This window comes from Nylanderia fulva, unplaced genomic scaffold (genome assembly GCF_048542155.1).
Source record: "Nylanderia fulva isolate GAGA-0341 unplaced genomic scaffold, ASM4854215v1 Scaffold20, whole genome shotgun sequence".
NCBI lineage: Eukaryota > Metazoa > Arthropoda > Insecta > Hymenoptera > Formicidae > Nylanderia > Nylanderia fulva.
The window spans coordinates 3,657,069-3,677,594 of NW_028190264.1; the positions used below are offsets into that span (position 1 = coordinate 3,657,069).

Sequence of the window (20,526 nt, forward strand, 5' to 3'; positions counted from 1 at the left end):
GTTCCTTGTCTCAATTCGCGATCATTAACATCTCTATCTGCCGATCTACGAATGCGACTCCACGATGCATCAGGTGCACAATGCGGGCAAGGCACCGGGCGGGATAGAAACGGCGCGAACGGGCGCGCGTATGCACGGACAGACAGGTGGATCTGTGTATGTGTCTGTATCTATATACATATATACGTTCGGTGTGTTCACGTTCGCGAGTGCAAACAGCCGGAATGCTTAAGCACGCGCCGGAACCGGAAGCTGCTGGGTGAGCACGCGAGCAGCGCTGCACTTCGTGCACCGTCAGGTGCCACGGCGCAGGAAATTAGGGTGAAACGCTTTGTGATAGAGGGTGAAAGGGGGGAGGAAGAGGGGGAGGCGAAGCACACGGACACGACAGCAAAATTTGCATTAACAAGCCTGCGAGGGTAAACGCGCGTTATTTCGCAACAGCGAATCGATCTGCGATCTCGAAAGTCGCGACTCTCACGTGCAACCAGGTGCGCTTAATTATAGCTCGATAAGGTGTCGTTGCGATAATTTACGTGTGTCTTGAATGCATTCTTTAAGTGAAAATATATAGATAATAACTGCTATATTCGCTTCGTGGAAGATCGAAATAATTTTCTGCTCAATCAAAATCCAATTGGTCTTATTCAAATAAACTTTATTTGAAGTTAAATTAAAAACATTTCTAAATAACGGATGATTGATTCACAAATTAATTTGTGTTGAATTTTAATTAATATTCAATATTTTAGCAATCGACAACTCTGAATAGAGTTAACATACCTATAATTTTGCGTTTAATTAATACAAGATTAATTTTATAAATGCGGGGTTGAGTAATAACTAGTTAATTAGTTAAAAGTGAAAAAAAGTTTATAACTTTCAACTTAGCTTAGTTAATTTAAAATGTATTAATTTTTAACTTCAACTAGTTATTTTTGAGCTTAAACTTATTAACTTTTTCCCTAAAAGTTAAATTTATTTTATCTCTGAATACCATTATTGTTTTTTATAAGTTATAAACGTATTATTTTTAAAATAAAGTATTATATATATATATATATATATATATTAATTTTGATGTTTGTCATCAATTGTAATTATTAAAAAATACTTATATTTCTATATAAAAATCAAAATTTCTTTGTTATTATAAATTTTAAAAGAATTAACAAACAAAATTCTAATTTAATATAAATGTATTTAAAAATTAATCTTTAGTTAATTTAATCTCAACTTAATTTCAACTGAGTTAATTTTTTGTTCATGCAACTTTTAGCTTAACTAAATTAATTTTATAAGCAATTAACTTTAACTTAACTTAGTTTTAAAAAATTATTAACTTACCCAACCCTGTATGAATGTAAAGGCAACATATATTTATGTAATTCAATGTAACTGCATTTTCGTCGTAAAAGTCAATATTGAATAATTATCAAACTTTAAAACGGTACAAGAAATATCAGCTGCACCTCAAGTAAATTTCTTTCTTATGAAAACTAGCGGTAACCCTCGGATCAACTACAGCATATTCCTTACGGATCGCTTACACGCGGCATTCCTCTTTTACACGCGGCATTTCTCGAAGGCGTTTCAGGCGGATACGGAATTGGTTGCCGGTGTAAACACCTGTATGCTTAATAATCGGGCATTTCTGACGATTATCGAGTGTCGGACGTGGGCCCCGGTCGCTTTCGTTGCGCGTAATTCCGCGCACTCTCTCTTCTTGTTTCGCCATTACGTTACATCGTTCGAGAGTGCATGAGTGCATGTACAGGTGTTGCCTTTTAATTTCCAGAAGGTGCACAGAAGCAGGTATCGTTTACGCGGAAGTTATTTTCTCTTCGAAGGCATATACTTTCTTTTCTATAGAAGATTTTATGCAAAGATAAACGTGATAAAAGATACTGCAAAACTGTAAATATAATAAATATAAATAGACATTATATATATAATAAGTTAGCTTATAATAAAAATAGAATATATATGAAAAAATCTCAAGCGAAAGCATTCATATTAGCATAACTATTGATTATACATATATTTTCATATAATATATAACTACACTAATTAACATATAAATTCAATAAAAATTTAAAAAGTTGAAATAAAAAAATTAGAAATATATTTGATTTAAATAAAAATGTAATTTAGTTTCTCAAAGACCATTTAATGTGTATTTTGTGATTATATAGATATTTAACTATACTTTAAATGGTTATAATCTGATAGAGAAATTGTTCGCTCGTTTGACATTTAAAATTCGATTAAAATGACATTTATCCACCTATTACATTTAAATGTAATAATAATATCGCATACGTTTGAAATGAAGAGGGGATATATATATCTCGTCGATCATAGAAGCAGATTGTACGACACACTCTCGGAATGATAGTGCGATATCGCGCGTATCGATCCGTCGTAAATCCCCCGGATACCTACACGCCGCGGACTCGAAATTATTCGACGTTTTAATGGTTCGGCCCGGGCACGATATCGATGCTCGGTGAACATCGGCCGGATGTGGGTCAGATGTCATGTGGGCGACCCCTATAAACGACGCCGATCGTCGCGCACAAAAGCCACAAATGCGGTGGCACGGTGAGCCGAAAAGCCGCGCGTGTTACTCGTCGCAGGTGAACACGAGCGAGCTTCACCTGGCGCGTGCCAACTGTCTAATTAATGACAATCGCGCGCGCCTCGTGCGCGACCGAGAGAATCGTCGTCTCTATTCGTACATGCGCGCATAATTCGGCTATCTATGCACCTATAATATCTCGTAATGCCCAGCTCCGGCTTATCGATCAGTTCGAGATGTCTCGATATATCGGACCAAGTGGCATAGATTCTAGAGAGAGGAAAAAAAGAGGACGTACAGATGCGTAAGGATTACATTTTGCGCGCGAATTTACATGAGAATTACACGAGCGTGTTATTTTCCTCGCATACAAGTCAATATCGAGTTGCATGAAAACGAGTTTTAAGCTAAATTTGAAAAATTGTGAACATTACAGTTTAAAATGTATATTTTTGGGTAAAAATATCAAATTTATATAAATAAAAAAGGAAATGTGCGATATACAATATTAAGAGGGAGAAATCGAAATTTGGATATAATTGCCAACGTGGTTTTAATACATTTATCTATTTTGATTTTTAATGTTTATATCACAGAGCAATTGGTTATTTTATTCGATAAAATATTATGTTTCAATCCTTGTATGTCCAGTTTAAACTGAAAATAAAACAGAAATGTATATCTGCTTCAAATGCGTACCTATATTTAAAGAAAATTTATATATTTAAATTACAAAAAGAGTAAATATATTTAAATCAGAATTCAAGAAAATAAATTAAACGAAAATAAATATTCAATTTTGATAAGAACACGATTTGAATTTTAATTGCCGATACGTTACACACGGTTATTTATTTTAACTTTTCAATAATTCTCACGAAAAAAATCGGTTTAAAATGTTATTCAATCTCTGTCTAGAAAAATACTATTTCCGACTGACGCGCTTCCGATGCTTTTGTATTATTTTTCAGTTTTTCCACGATCCTTTAATTTTCGCGTGTCCAGTTTGATGGCCCATCAATGTCCGCGGATAATATTTATAATTGACGCGCATTTTGTTTCCGCGACGCGTTTCTGCTTGGTAGTACGAGTTAATACACATCGATTGGAATTGATCGTGCATATCGATCGCCGACATGCATCGTACCCCCGCGAGCGGTCGGTAGGCGGAGATGAACCTGTAATGCGCTCGAGAGCGTGGGACCGCTATGCGGGAAAAGTGCGGTCTTCCTCGCGGATGAGATCGCGCGGAGCTACCGCGTTGTTAGACCGCCTCTTAGATATTCGAGGACTCTTTGCCTACGCCTAGTGCGAGGAATTATAAGAGTGCCTCGACTTGAACACAGAATAGAGTGCAACATCTGCATAACAGAATGGCAACATCTGTCCGAGTTAATCCTTTTTCTGAATTTAAACATTTTATTTTTAAATATTTTCAATCAGTTTTTATTATTATGTAGTGCGATGAAAGATTTTTTTTATGTGTGATCGTATGCAATTGTATAAAAGTCTCTGGACTACTCTAGAAAAGAAAGTTGATAATGGGAACTTTCATACACGATCGCAGATAGGGTTGCCAGATGCAAGGCTCTTCTCTTCTCTTCTCTGTAACAATATATTTTAGGTTCTTAGTATATGTACACACTTTACGAAAGATAGAAAAATATTAGACACAAACTAGATACAATTTTGTTTCATAAAGTAGGTTTACACATGCAATCAATTTTTGATTACCCTGACCATTATAAGCTAATTGCTCTGTCTTAAAGCCTAATGACATTCACTAAAAAGCTTTTGATGATTTCATACATTTCGAGAGATAATTGGTATAATCGACATCCTTGCGATGATGACGATAATACGATATGCGTTGGAACGCAGGAATAATGCGCGAGACTCGTATATAAGGTTCCGAAAAAAAAGAGAATCAGACCTGCAGAAATTACAGAAAGAACCGCGACGAGATACGAGATTATCCATGGTGCCTGAAATGCAAAAAGAGGCACGAGGAGAAGGTCCGTCGTGCCCTTCTTTCCTTCTACCTACAGGTTCGCGTGATGACGGCGTGTGCCCGCGGGGGCGTTCGATTCTCCGAGAGTCGTAGATCGCGTGCGAGCTTGCAGCTGGTGAGCAGAGAGAGAAAGAGAGAGTGAGAGAAAAGAACAGTCTCTCGGGAGTTTATCATGGGGCCCCCGAGGGTACGCGCTCGCAACGCAAGTACCTTAAACGTGGGCGGAACAGCAGGGGTGCCCTTGGGGTGTTTCTCACCCGCATACCTGGCATACGTGCCAGCCACCTTCTCATCCCTCTTCCCCAATTTCTTCTGCCTCTTCTCTCATTCGCTCCATTATCATTCGGCTTTTCATCCTCTCGTTCCCTTCTGTTTCTTCATCTTCTCCTTGAAACGTCATCTTCTCTTTTTGTTTCACTTAGAAATTACTTAGCGCGTCAGCGCTTGTATACAGTAGATAAGAATTTCCCATAAGAAATTTCATTTTTATTTGCGTCTGAATATTCCAGGATGAAAGTGGAGAATTTTTCGTGAATATAACGCTTGGGGAAAATATGAAAATGAAATATTGCGCTTAAAGATACGTGTGAAAATATTATTATGAGTTATTTGATCTACAAAATTAGATATCTAATTACATGGAATTCGCCTTTCATGTTCGTGCCTTGTATATTTTATGCGCATTCCAGCGAGAGACAGACGCGAACCGCGTTGATGAGGGGTTAATCTTCGGGAGCGACTGTTCTATTCGAGAATAACGGAGTTCGGGAGAGTCCAATTTGTTCACGGCGCGGAATCCGGCGTGAGATCCGTTATCGACCGGTCAGAGATTCTTTTCCGCAGACACGAAAGCCGCGCATTCCCGCGAAATTATTGCCTACCGATAACTTCTCTCGTTTGCCGATGCCGGGTGTGAATGGTTGCGATGAAATTGGAATCGCAGAGAAACGATGACAGGAAGGGACGAGATACAGCTATAGTCTAACGATGGAAAACAAATGCATCAGAAAAAATCTCTTTGATCAAAGAAGGTAACATTTTGTTAATACATTAAATTACTTTTTTAATGATACATTAAATGCAATTTTTTTTATAGTGAACCAGCTATCGAAGTGAGATACTTTTAGTCAATATATCAATCATATTAATATCTCTTAAAAACTCTTTCTAATTTTCTAACGAACCTTCGATAAACGATCACAACTTCTTAATGACAGTTGTCATTTCTATGACTCTAGCACTGTAATCAACCCGTAATGATTTCAAAGAAACTATGGGGATCGACGCGATTCTAATGCGCGCAAAGGAGCCTTAGATCTTAATAATTTCCTAAGAAAAAATTCCGGCGATGCCAATGGCGATTCTATGGTTGCGCGCGAACCCGTCGACCGTGTTGCCCCGAGGACGTTCCCATGAGTCGGGGGCGGCCACACCGACGCTTTCGTAGACCCTGGAAGATGCTGGGTCCGGAGAGCACCCGGGGGCGATGCCATGTTCCTCGTGAACGGTGCGTGCAACCGCGCGCTCTCGCAAACACATTATTACGCGAACCCTTAATAACCCACCCAGAGTTAACCTCTGCCTTTCCTTCTCTTTCTCTCTTCCTTCACAGCCCGAAAAGACTCTCACTCTTTCGCTCCTACACCTCGACGAATTAGCTATTCTTTCGACGACGTGTACGGTAGCCACTTGCCTGGCTACAGCTCTGACGTTTCTTGCGGCTTCACGGATGATGCTCATCAGCACGAATCTCGATTCGCATTAGCTAAATAGTTTATTTAATTGTGTCTCTTGCATTTCTATTTAATAGTAAGCCTGGACAATATAGAAGAATTAAAAAGAAAATGTCTTCAAGCAGAATATTTATCATGTAAACTGTCAAGCTTGACATATATATATTTTTTCCACGAGAAATTGATCTTGACAATTCGCGAATGTATGTGAAATGTATTCGAAAATGTGGTATAATGCTTTTCACGGCTTGTCAATTCTCGAGAGGCGTTGTTCCTTGACTGGAACTTAATTTAGTTCCTCGTGCGTAATCAAGAAATTAGGGAACGCGAGTAATCTCGCTGATGAGGGACACGCCTCTGCCGCGTTCGCACCTCGGCAAATATTGAGCGACGAAGTCACGAATGGATGCACCAGGAAGCGATACCGCGTAAGAAGTTCTCGGTCTCATCTCGTCGCTAGATCAATGTCGACAGGAGTGATTGTCACGTTGTCACTCGTAACACTTCCGCGAGATAAAGCTTTTATTCCCCAAATGATAAATTGTTTCTGCATTATATTTCGAAATCGATACGCTGATAATTAAAGATATCAGCGAATGATTAGCAGTTTCTTATATTTTTTAAAATAATCGGAAGCACGTGGCAAAATGACACGTGATTGTCAAATTTGACGTACGCGTCCACATTCATGAAACTCTATCGTACAATATTGTGACACGGATGGGAAGCATGTGTAATGTAATGTACGTCGATTTTTCTGATAGGTCTCACAGTAAGACGTCAATGTTTAGACGCGAATTCATCGATTCCCACGGTCGGCACGTTGCAGCTCTCCGGACGTGCTCTCGTCTCGCGTCACGAAAGACTCTGCATCTAACATCCCGCGAATTTCGGTATTAGGACCGTATGAAGCCGGGCCGAGTGTTCGACGGGAGAGGAAACCGAGGTCTCTCCCAGAGATGACGACGACGATGACGACGATGACGGCGCGAGTTTCCCCGTACAGCCTCGCCAACCGGAACACCCGGCCTTCCTGTTGTATAGCGATACACCCTGTGTACTCACATTAGTCCGACTCGCCGAAGGTGTTTTTCGGCTGTATCGGCCGGCCCCGACCCGGCGAGATAGTCCAGCGGATTATCATGCGCGTGCATGTCGACAAAGGAAGTTTAGCTTGTAAAGCTGATTAAACCTTAGTTAATCACAACCGAGCAGGCCGGCATGACGAGGCTGGAGGTAGCGATCGTCGCGGCGCCGCTTCCCCACACTTCGGGGTCTTCTCTCTCTTTTACCTTTACCGCGGAACTCCTTCTCCACGTGTGTGCGCGCGCACGTTGTTCCGCTTCCTCCTACTGCGGTGCGGATTGAAGCGAATTGAAGCTTCTCGAGCACGTGTTCTCCCAGTGACGGCTCGTGCGAGCGGGCGGTCCCGCGCGGCAAACCGGCGCGCGTGACACGTGCTCCGCTCCATTCATGTTCGCCCGCTGCGCGCGACATAGCAACTGAATTCGGTACTGCAGTCCGCGAATTCCGGAGATTTTCTATCGCGATGCCTAACGGCCTAACTTCACGCGCGCGCCGGAATTCTTCCGCCGACGATTAGCCGCATCGTCCTCGAGTCTCTCTCTCTCTCTATCTTTCTTTCGTTCCTCGGAGATGGAGAACGACGACAGGCTCTCGCAAAGCTTCGTTAGCAGGAGATTGGACAAATCGACGGATGACAATCGATGGAAGTTCAATTTGTCATCCGCGATGTACTTCCTCATCACACGCGCGAAATTTCCGTAATTCTCCTAGGAGATAAGGCCGATTAATAATCGCCTCATTTTCAATTTAAGCTCGCTTTAACGTGGAGCACTCGTGTCGAATGAAATTGCTGGAACGCAATACCGATGCATAGAGTGAGGGATTCCTCTCGGGGGTCCAGCGCGTCTCAGCGCGAGGACGCGGTCGAGAAAGAGCGCGATGGTTCGACGAAGAGGGGACGAATGCGGCGTGCGCGCGATAAAGGGAGAGGCACCTATTAAACCTCCTCGAACAGCTGATCTCCTGGCATATCGGCGCAGCGCCGCAGCGCCACGCGTCACGGCGAGCACCACCGCGACGCGGCTACGCCGTGGCGCTTTTGGCTCCTGTCATCGTCGCGATGCTGCGCGGCGCTGAGATGTTGCCTGTCCTCGTGGAATCATCGGCATCCGACACCGTCCCGGCATTGCGACGACGCCGGTCAATAATGTGCCGAGGTATTCGGGCACCCCGAACCAAGTTGAGAAAAACGCAAAAGCCGCGAGAGCTAGTCCGAATTATTTCCAGGATTAATTGGATGTATCTAAATTAGGGAAGAATGTTCCTTGTTTCTTTGAGGAACAAAGTTTTCCCGTCAATCCGTCTAACGAGGTTTAGATTTTCTGTAGGATATTTTAATTTAAACTTAGTTACCGAGATGTTTGTATGATGCAAACTGAGAAAAGAAGTATGGACACTTAGTTGAGAATTTTCTAAAAGATTTTAACTTGGTAATTTAATTCATGTTTAATGAAGGGATTTTTTTCTGCTTTTATAAACGTTTATCTAGTTTTGATGTCTAGTATTAGAATTTAAAGGCCATTAATTAAACGGCTGCGTGTATGCACAATTATGGAACATACAACTCCATCTCCTGGTCAGAAAATGGACGAAGAAGCACTTATTACAACTTACATTGAGCTCGACCTACTGATATTAACAGATAGTAAGATGTCTTTGAAGTTTAGATACTGTGTGACGATATAATTAATTCTTTTTATCAACGTGTGTTCTAAAATTTTAGTTTTAATCAGTGTTGTGTTAATGAAATTAAATGACACTTTTGTCTTTATTGTTAGCATTGTCGAAACTATTAAATAAATGTTAGAAAAATCCCGTTCTTTTTCCGTTCAAATTTGAAAAATTAATAATTTTTCAAATGCATTATTTTATTGTTTAAAGAAAATCATTTTTATTATATATATACCAATATATATAACAAATATATAACTTTCACATTATTACCAATTATAATGGCAAGTTTTTTTTTTAATTTTTGGAGTCATTATCGTATAATTTGTTTTTAAAACAAATAACAAATAAAAATTGCTAAAAATTTATTATTTAAAAATTAGCATATCAACAAATTACACTAACAAAAGTTTAATTTAAACTAAACGCTTTTAGAGCTGTTTATCTTTCTGTCCTTTGGTAACTATGTAAGCTTACTGTACGTAATACACATCAATATCAGTAAAAAGTGAGTGTAAAAACGCACTCAATTATTCTATACCAATCGACCCTGAACTTAGCACATCTAAGAAAGCAAATATAAAAAAGAAAACTCGATATAATTATAATAACATTCATTTTTAAAAATAAAACTCATTTTTAAAAAATCGACGTTTCTAATTTTACAATCTATTCTTTTTTACATTCTACACAACTTAGAGGTAAAATATAAAACAATAATAATAATAATAATAATAAATTACCTCAATTTGAAAGACATATTTCAATTCTAAGCAGAAAGTTAGCAGGCAGTGAAAAAAAACAGGATGTTATGCAAGCTATTGCTAAGCAGGGTCAATCAATTGATTTAACATTTTACGATAATAAAAACGAATACTGTTCCGTTTGGAATATTTATCGCAATGCGATAAATTAACGTCTTCATCATTGTAACGTCTTAACAGTCTAAGAAGCAACTTTCAAGCTACGAAATTATTTTACTTTTGAGAGGAACCGATTCGATACCCTCTTCCGCGGTAGCGCCGTTCTTTTTCGTTTCACTAGAGGGATTGTTCCATTTTTGTAGTTCACCGGTGCCGAAAAGGGCAAATGTTATCGCACCGATAAAGTATGAGGCCGCCAAGGTCCAAAAGATGATGGTCCATTGCGAGTAAGTCTGATTCTTGTACGTGATGGTGCCGACCATGAAGCTGCTAAGAAAACCGCCTATCGAGCTGAAGGTGTTGGCAATACCGAATATGGTCCCGGAAAAATTGGGCGCGATGTCGAGACCATTTCCCAAATAACCGGCTGTCACGGCACCGTTTATCGTCAGACCGACGGTAAATATTGCAACCGATGCCGCGCGATTGCAACCATAATATACTTGAATCACCATGAGGATGCTAGGGATTAGAATAGCTGAAAATTAGAGTTGCTTCGTTAAAATCGAAAATAAAATTTTTCGGTCCAATTACAAAAATTAATACTTTATTTATTTCTATATATCAGAAAAATTTAATCATGCATTATTTGATTATCTGAAAAATCTCATTTCATTGTCATATTTAAATTATGAGATCAAAAATCGCGAAACTTTACTCACCGAATGTCGTGAAAATTTTGCGTATTGCAGTTACGGATAGCTTGTTGATGCGAAGTAGGTAATCGGCCAAAGTGGACATTGATAATGCGAAAATATACTTGCCGAGATACGGTAACGAGGATAAAAGGCCGTTCTACACAAAGTTTTCATTTTTGAATATTAATATGATATTAACGAATTTTATTATTACATGAAAAAAGAGTTTGGTTGTTTTTCGACGAAACATAGAATTACTGGTTAAATCGACTAGAATTCCTTTTAATACAATAAGAATCTTGATTACACAACAAATCAGGAATTCTGGTCGATTTAACTCTCTGTTTCGTCGAAAAACAACCAAACTCTTTTTTCAATATACGATTGACAATACGTACCTCCTTAATGTTGAAGTGCAAGATATATTTCATGTAAGTCGGAAGCTGATTTACGACGGTGAAGTAACCGAAAACGCTGCATGCGTGCGTTATTACGATAGCCCAGACGGGTCCAGAGGTGACAATTGAGCGCCATGGAACTGGTAGATGCTGCAATTAAATATCGAATTAATATTTTACGCATATTAATCAAATCTTCGAAGAAAAAAAATAATTAAATAATTTTTTTATATACACTCTATATAGAGACAGATATATATAAAAAAATTATACTCTATTTAAGAATTCAAGAAATGTGCAAATAATTCTTTTCAAAATTTAAATATATCTTAATTTACATTTCTCTACTTTGCTTGCTTTGAAAAGATTAAAATAAATTAAAATATTTTATCACTTAAAATTAAAATAGATTCCAGAATTGAAATATATAAAAATAGCTTTCTACAACTACAACCTTATCGGTAGCGGTAGTTCCAATTGCATCCTCGATATAACGTCGCTCCTCCTCGCTGATGCGCGGATGCTGCGACGGTGAGTCGAACACCAGCAAGAACCACGCCACGCTCCATATAATCCCAATCGTGGCGGTCACATAGAAGACCGACTCCCAGCCGAGTGAGTCGATGAGGAAACCGCATATCGGCATAGTTATCGCGGCGCCAAGCGACGAGGCTGCAAATAACGATGCAATTTATGGCGCGGCGTTTAATGCAGCCGGCGCATCCGCGGCCATAAAGCGGCTATGCTATTCCGCTATTTTTGTCGTGTGTATATGTACGTTTCGAGTTTCTCAGGTTTTTCGAACTGTGGAAAAAGACGATTATGGCGAACGACTTCACTTACGCGAAACCGACTACACGATCGCGTGCGCGCGCGCCAGGCGAATTAGATATCATGATCCATTTACCCATCATGTTAGAGACGAACTTGCTACGCTCCGTAGGTGGAATCCATCGAGCAGTCATCGGCTGGATGGCAGGCCAGGTGGCACCCTGATTTGATGAGATATTAATTAATTAATTTTGAGAGATTACGTACAAAGAGAGCAGGAGAGACAGAGAAATGTTTGATAGATTGAAAACGTGAGTCAGATCATTAACGTATATCCATGTATATACGCATTTATCTTAATTATAGTAATTCGTAGAAAAATTGCGACATACCAGCATAAATCCCAGTATTATTCTAAGAGCGGCGACGACGGCATAGCCGAACGTGGCTGATATTGGTGTCAGCAAAGTGATGAAACTCGACACCAGCATGCTGTAGCCGAAGACCTTCCTAGTGCCAATTACTTCCGCAAGCCGACCACCCGGGATCTCCGTGCATATGTAGCCCCAGAAGAAGCTACCGAGAATTAGATTCACCTCGTATTCGTTCCACGGATACTTGGTCTGGGGTCGTTCCTCCTGAGGTTGAAAATCGAGGAATTCACGAAAGAATTAGAAAAGAGACTTCAAAATTGAATAAGAGAAAGAAATTGAAATTAAAATGTGAATTAATTAAATGGTCACGTGATATAATCGCGATTAAAGTAAAAATATTTTTTTAGCTCAAAAAAAGAATTTTGTGATGATTCTCGCACGATTAAATTAGCATGCATAAATTTAGCGTCGGTTTCTCGAAGATGTTAAATGTAAGAACTCGTTCGACGGGGTCATTAACCATGCAAGTTCGACTTTACGTGAGTCTGAACGAACCGGGTGTCGCAGTGGGAACGATGGTAGAAACGTAGTGGCGTTATTCGTCTCGTTGACTCTATTAACGCCGACGTGAATCGCTGGGATCCTGGTGTCGTTCGGGGTGAGATCGTTCATCATCACCGGCCGGGCAGCGCATTCGTCCAGCACCGACGACGATTCGTTGGAATGTAAATGTTGACTGCTACTATTGTCCGGCGTCACCATCGAGACGATCGCTATCGTCAAATTCACGCGTAGCATGTAGTTCAACATAAAGCCGAGAATCACCATGATGTTGAGCACCTGCCTGCATGAGAGGCGATCTGCAAGCGCATTTCCGGTTTATTGTTGTGACTCTAAATCGATCACGAACATTCGGTAGCTGTGGTAGATCAATGCAGAAATAATAGCCGATTTTCAATATTTTTAAAAATTTCTTTCTTATCATGGGGGATTTTTAAGTAAAATATTTATATTTTTTAGTGTGTATTATTTTATAATTATCTGCAAGACACATATTTAATAGAATTTATATTTACTATTCTGAATCGGTTAATTCTTATTAAAACTTTTACTAATTTGTTTGTGTAGAATATTTGTGCTATAAAATTATTAGAAAATAATAAGCAGTGTAATAATCTCTTTTAATTAATAATGTAACGATCTCTTTTTTCTACATTTTTTAATTTATTTTTAAAACATATAATTAGTTCCCTAAATCACTTTTTATATAATAGTATTCGAATATCTAAAAAATTGTAGGAGTTTATATATAGTAGTTTATGTTTACATAGATATCCCCGAAAAGATTAAATTTCTGCCTTGATCTCCATTCTGCTCGAGTGATGCTAATTTAACTTTATTTGTCATCTTTTATTCTAGAATTTTTACACAATTGTTGTCAATGCAATGTATTTGATTGAAAACAGGACGTTAACAAATATATGTACGAGTGCGGTCTGCGTCACATGTCTTAAGCGGCGTAAACAATTTTTACGTAATGCACATATGCGCGTGATACACGCGACCACATATGTATATTTTCGGTCCATCACTGATCTCGGCACATCCGCAACTCATCTCGAGGTCATCGTTGGAAATCCCGGATGTTGAAAGGCGCGGGCAGAGATCATGCTTCTTAGCCTTTATTATCATATAAACGTTATCACAGACCCTCCCCGAAATTTTAAATTATTGTCGCGCATTCACAACGGAGAATCGATTAATTAAATGTACTTCGCGATTGTGCCAACTCACGAGTCATCTACTCGTGTCCGTTTTGCTTTAATGAGTTGTCGTATAGGTAATGTCAGACCTCGGCCACTGTCCACCTTGACAATTTTCACGTTCATTGGCAAACCGCTGAAATTATTTCAAGAATGATGCGAGCGAGCCAATTTTCTCCTAGTTTCTCCGCGCGAAAGCTCCAAGTTTTGCGAAATCTTACGTCAATGGATCGAACGAGACTTGGAAGAAGCTCGCGGAAAGTAGCGGGCGAGCCCGTACTTATTTGTTAGTTAGTCGCAACGCACAAACAGGCGCACCTCGTCCCCGATATTAATAGTCCGTTCTGCATTAGATCCTTTTGCATCGTTCGTCTTGCAATACCTGTGCAATAATCGTAGCTAGTTACTTTGCTTATCGCGAAATTTGCATTGGTTATCGCACAAGTATTCGACGCTTCAGTATACATACAATGAAATCAGCATATGTATTTTGTTTAACAAATTCCAGCGCGTGAATAATGACGATTTTCTTGGCCTACTTTCATCTAAAACATCGATTTTTTTTCTCAATAAATATTAGGTGGTCGATCTATAATTTTCGTGTGATATCGTTAATTAAAAATGAAGCTCATCCCACGATTCAAATAAAATATTTTGATTCTCTCTTTTTATTTCAGCGGAATTTATCGGTTTTTATATATAAGAAATAACAATGGATTATTATATATAAACAATTTATTTTTGCCAGAAATTAATGCTTCTTTGACTTAGTTCTTTTTTCTTAATTTATGCTAAACATGCTTATCTTTGACGCATTTAATTATTACAACAGCGTAACGCGAGTTAAGCAACAAAGAAGTCGATTCCAACATATCGTTGCGCAATTTTAATACACGTGTTTATCTCGAGCGATGAAGATGAACGGCCGTCAATCTATGAATGATTATTAAGTCATATCAAGCCGTAAAAGCATGTAAATGCGGCATTTATGTACAAAAAGTCTGTACGAACAATTTGCAAATTAAGCTTACATTCATCGATGCATGTATTGTCCACGTAAAGTCATGCTATAACCACTACATCTGACGTAACCACGTTCGCGAGGAAGGTCGAATAAAATCGCAGGCAGGTGCATTCTTATCGCCTAGTACGTGATTCATCCGATTTTAGCGATTTCGTGCTCGTCAAAGTCGTTTCGTCTTTCGCATTTTTACGTGAGAATCCACTTAATTATCGAGATAAGCACTAGTTATTTTTTATTCCTATTACTTAACTTTAACTGGTTCTGCTGACGACCGGTAAAAAAAAATATGCAAATTGAAAGAAAAGCAATTAACTAAGAATACACTCTGGATCCGTCTCTTACACAGATAAGGAAATTAAATTATATTTACACATATACGCGCCTGTAAAATAAATAGATATTAACACATTATTTTAATTTTAATATTGCACGTAATATATAATTTATTTGTAATTTTATTTATTATATTAATATAACTCACAACATTCCTGTAAGTAATTTCATCTATTAATTTCCATTAATGCAATCATGTTTTTTAAATGAGAAAATTTTTTTCCATTGGAATGGATTATACTATTTCTCGCTTCGTTGGCTTGTGTCGTACAAGGAAATGCTGCATTACTAATAATCCATGACGATGATTACGAAACTGATTAGAAATCGTCTGTTCATTATTTTCACTTTAATCAGCATGTGTATTTGTATACGTATCTGCTGACATATGTACATCTGTTAAATTCCATTTACGTACATCAACGTAAATTCTATTTTCGTGTCTGATCTGAATAGCCAATTGACGTTTTGGCATCTTACAATTAGCTGCATGCTTCCACAGTTTTTCTCCTATTAGCCATATTAGCATATGTTTCTCTTTATTTTAACGTTATTGATTATATATACGTTGCGCATATACGTAGAATTGCATTTAAACAGACGAGATCGTGGATGGATGATTCGGACGATTGGAGAGAAGTACCTGTTTAAAAATCCAATCTAGTCGATGATAATGATGCTCGCGAATCAAGAGTCTACCCATTCCGCATGTCGTGCTATCCACTTAACCACTATTGCGACTATCACACTCCCTGATCGTGTATGTAATTGGGAGTTGTCACAATAGTTAAACATATTGCGTTTTCTAATATTTTCAATTCGAAGTCGACTTCGAACTGATAACAGATATAAAATTAGCTGATAATAAATGTAAAATGCCGCATGATGGTAATGCAATACGTTGATTATTCAATTCAAGTTGTGACGAATGTCAAAATGAAAACTTTTGAATCGTTAATAAAAAACACTAATGATAAATTTGTAAGAGAATCTGTAAACTCTGATGACAATTAATAAACATCAATCCAATATAATTTACTTCCAATTCTCGGGATTATTAATCTTATTAATATGTAATTTTAATGAATACTCTACTTATATCTGATTATCAAATTAATCGAAATAACGTGAAAGTTAATTACTTATTCTTGATTAATTAATATCTAGAATAATGTTATGTCAATATTATTTATTCAGGAATAATAGTACTCTTTTCAGTTATAACAGACAATGTGCACTGTTTTATTTTTCGAATACGCTTTAATAAATTTCTATAAAATCATGCGTTAACGCATGTGAGATGCACCTTGGTTTACACGTCATTGCAGGGTCATCTTAAATGGCACTTGGTGTCGCTAATTATAACTTTTATGGCCATCTTTACACCTGATCATCAAGTCGACTCGAAGGTCGTATCATTTTAATGACCTCGATAATATGATATGATAATTTAAATTGCGAAAACTACACGGCACGAAGAGCAATTTTGAAGGAATTATATATAGAATAAATTATAAAAAAATTATCTCGTGGATAATATCTTTCTGTTTTATCTCACAATTTCTTGGGGACGCACCTTTGCATTGACATGCATTTCGTTTGTTATTTTGCCGGCACTAATCACGACCTTCACCCAGAACTCGGTACACGGTTTCTCGCGAGTTATTTATATCGAGTCGATTTCGTCGTTTCGCGTAGGCTTGAAATAGCGCACCTGCGCGCTTTTGAAAGCTGAGAGTTTGATGACTCGCTACTTTAAACGATTGGAAACATCGATTCGGGTCAAGACACGGGTTTAACGATGCAGACGGTGTTATCTGCGAGCGTCGTTACATGAATTCGTATCTCACTGGATGGAGATTAGAGGTTGGTGCGCGTTGCGTCGTTGTGTGGACTATGAGCGACTATTAATTCACACGACCGCCTTCTGTCGATGATACGCGAACGTAGTCGATGATACATATTAACCTCAGGAGCAGGCAGTTGAGGGTTCGGGGCAAAGAATGCTCGCGATATTTTCAATCGCGATAGACAATGTGCTCTCATATTTTATGGAAATTTCATTCAGAGATCATAGATTATATACGCATGATCATTTCCTCTATACATATATGCTAGGCATCAAATTACCAATGCCTTATAATGTCTTTCTTATTATTCTACATATTCGCTCATGTTTTTTCTAGTTTCAAAACACATAAGAGATAATTAGCATATCTTTTTTTTAATTTATTATATATAGCATTTATTATTATTAACTTTTTATCTATTTTTCGTCTTATTTAACTTTTATAAGCCGAGTGCGATTAATAACATATTAAGAAGAATAATATAATAGTTATATTTAATATTTTTTGATAAGAGATATTTTTGTATAAATATATTTTTATATTATCACTTGTTTCTAAAGTTAATATGCAACAGAGTTATACAGGAAAAAGACGATTTCCACGAAATTGAGGCTTTGTATTATTGTGTTCTTTCCATTACTTTAGTACTTTATTGTTTCTATGACTTTAATTCGTTATTTCTTTGAATTATGCGGTTTCTTGTGACAAATCATCCTTTTTTAAGAATATATTAACGTCTAAGCGGAAACCGCGTTTATTGTCGTCTGTCACGGGATATTAAGCGCACAACTTAAATCCTGCCCACATTTAAAATCTGTCATTTTTTCGGAACGATAATATCTTTACAAAAGAACATTTGTGTTAAACAAAAAATATTCTTAAAAAATATAACAATATTAACTGCTGTTTTTGCTCTTTTGTGTCTAAATCATTCAATTTTATAGATACATATGCTTTGATTCACTAATTATCTACTAATTTACTTTTACTTATTAATATATAAGAGGATTCATTTTTGTAAACGTTACAATAAAATTTCGATTAAAACTTAGAACACATTTTTAAGCGTGCTAAATTGCTGTTTTAACTTTAACTGACATAAAAATAGATGAAAACACAAACATAATTACAATAATATTTTGAAAATATATATATATTAAGGTTGTCTCATTTCAAGAAATTATCGTTTTATCAAGTGTTAAAAATGTATTATAAAGAATTAAAATTTTTTACTTTAGTCGTGCATAACATCAATCATTACTGATTAAATTTTAATTAATTTTATCTTTTAGTTTTATGTTTGAAAAAACAATTTTATTAATAAATAATTTTTATCAATACTTATGGACGATAAAAAACCATCATGAAAATTATTAAATCTAGTCTTACAATATTATTCGAATTCAAGCGCCATACATGTAAAACAAATTGATGCAACTAGCTAAAGAGTATTTTTTTATTTTTATGGATTAAAGTCTAATAAACATCTTACGTTATCTCATGTTATATCAAACATTAAGAATAATATTTGTAAATTGTAAGAGAACTTTGATCAAACCAATGCAATATGTACGCGTTATATGTTTATATTCTATTTAAAAAAACTTTTTAATATATGACGTTTTTATATTTTTTTGGTAACAGTATTATTAATGCAGACGATCACGAAATTTTTATTTAATTAGAAGCATACAACATGTGATTACTTTGTATTCTGACACATACGTACACATAACATGATAACATATAAATATATTTTCATATTAATTCAACGAAGGACAAGATAAACATCAGTTTAATTTACTTCTATTATTTGCTATTATTACAGTTTGTGTGCTTCTTCTTCTTTTATGCTAATTATAATAATTATTGTAAATAATTATACATTTATTCTTACAATTCTTTACTATATTCATTATATTCATTTTGTAACAATTATTTTAAATAGCTATGTTAATAGCTCATGTACACACACTTATTTTTATTCAAATTATGTTGTTGAAAATATATAGTTGTAGAACGAAATATCAAAATAGATCCTCTAAACCGATACATTTATATTTCTCAGCATTAAATGTCGCATTTTATTAGAGCTGATCCCTTTAAATAATTTACTTATTAGCAAACTGTATTTTGCACATTGATTATTTATTTATATACTAAATCAACTTGTATTCTTTAAGTTTAAATGTTTTACTTCTGAATTTTTTTACGAATTATAATCTAAATAATAAAGTATCATTTTCGCGATATAATAACATTATTCGTTCACATTTATAAATTATTTTATTTTAATTTTTTATCAAGATGTGTTTTATGTTTCTGTAATTTTTAACGAATATTTTAGATATCAATTTTTCGATCTTCAAATTTAACTTGCTTCTAATAAAAAAAAAAACATTATTTATTAAAGATAAAATTTAGAATAACATTATCAAACACAATCTGATAAAGAAATATAGTCTCTAAATATTGTCTCTAATAAATATTTGCGGACTTAAATTTTTATTTTAAATATTTGGCTAGAATTTTAAAGAGTTTAAAAAGAAAATAATAAAACAGTTCAAATACAAAAAGTGTTTCCTCTTGGTTTTCAAAGGACATAGAATAAATATTATATTTAACGTTTCGTTTCTTTAATCATCGACTTACCCTTCAACATACGACGATTGGAGGCCATTTCACTGTTATCTTTGTGTTTAGCGATAATTACAAATAAGGCACGCTCACTGTATACAAGAGGTGTACAAATGGATCAATTTTTTCTCCGCCTTTATAAGTTCAATACACTTTGAAAGTCATCAATTAATCTTGCTTCTTTATTATATTTGCACCATATATAATCGTATATCTCCTCTGTTGGTCGTAGTCCTCTTCACGTTCATGCATAAACAATCATATCATCTGAATATTTGTGACACCAATTTTCAACCCCATGAAACTTTGAGAAAAGCTCCGCAAATTCCGCCCGAGAGAGCTGGTTCTCGCTAGCGTTGTAGCTCGCTCGCTCGCCGTTCTTTAACTGTGCGTGCTCCTAGTTAATGCTGCCAAGATCTCTACGAGTCAGCGCTTGTTGCTCCGAAAACGAGGATGGCGAAGAGGAGGCCTGTCAATAGCGTCAGAGTTGCGACACCGGCGTCTTCCGCGGGCCGCGTCGTTCTATCGCCTCGCTAACGTTCTTCGGTGTCGTAACGAAGGCTACGCACGATGGAGGAGGAAAAGAAGAGAGAGATAGAGAGAAAGAGGGGCACGACCAAGCACGTCACAAGCACACGTGTCTGTGCACAATGACGTGCTTTGTTCGACGCACATCGAAGAGAGGAAATGCCCCACCAACTTTTCTTACCCCCGTATAATCTGTCTTTCACCC

The 20,526-nt window shown here is 36.8% G+C and overlaps 1 protein-coding gene across 1 annotated transcript; it reads right to left on the reverse strand.

Moving 5' to 3' along the window:
* Window positions 1-9,432: 9,432 nt before the first annotated feature.
* LOC114944119 (putative inorganic phosphate cotransporter) lies at window positions 9,433-20,434 on the reverse strand. The gene is made up of 8 exons (XM_029319875.2): window positions 19,809-20,434; window positions 12,742-13,046; window positions 12,205-12,450; window positions 11,949-12,033; window positions 11,496-11,713; window positions 11,042-11,191; window positions 10,668-10,800; window positions 9,433-10,483 (listed from the first exon to the last, which is right to left on the reverse strand). Exons 1-8 carry the CDS (start codon window positions 19,834-19,836, stop codon window positions 10,047-10,049), a joined length of 1,602 nt encoding a protein of 533 aa, XP_029175708.1. The 5' UTR covers window positions 19,837-20,434; the 3' UTR covers window positions 9,433-10,046.
* Window positions 20,435-20,526: the final 92 nt, after the last annotated feature.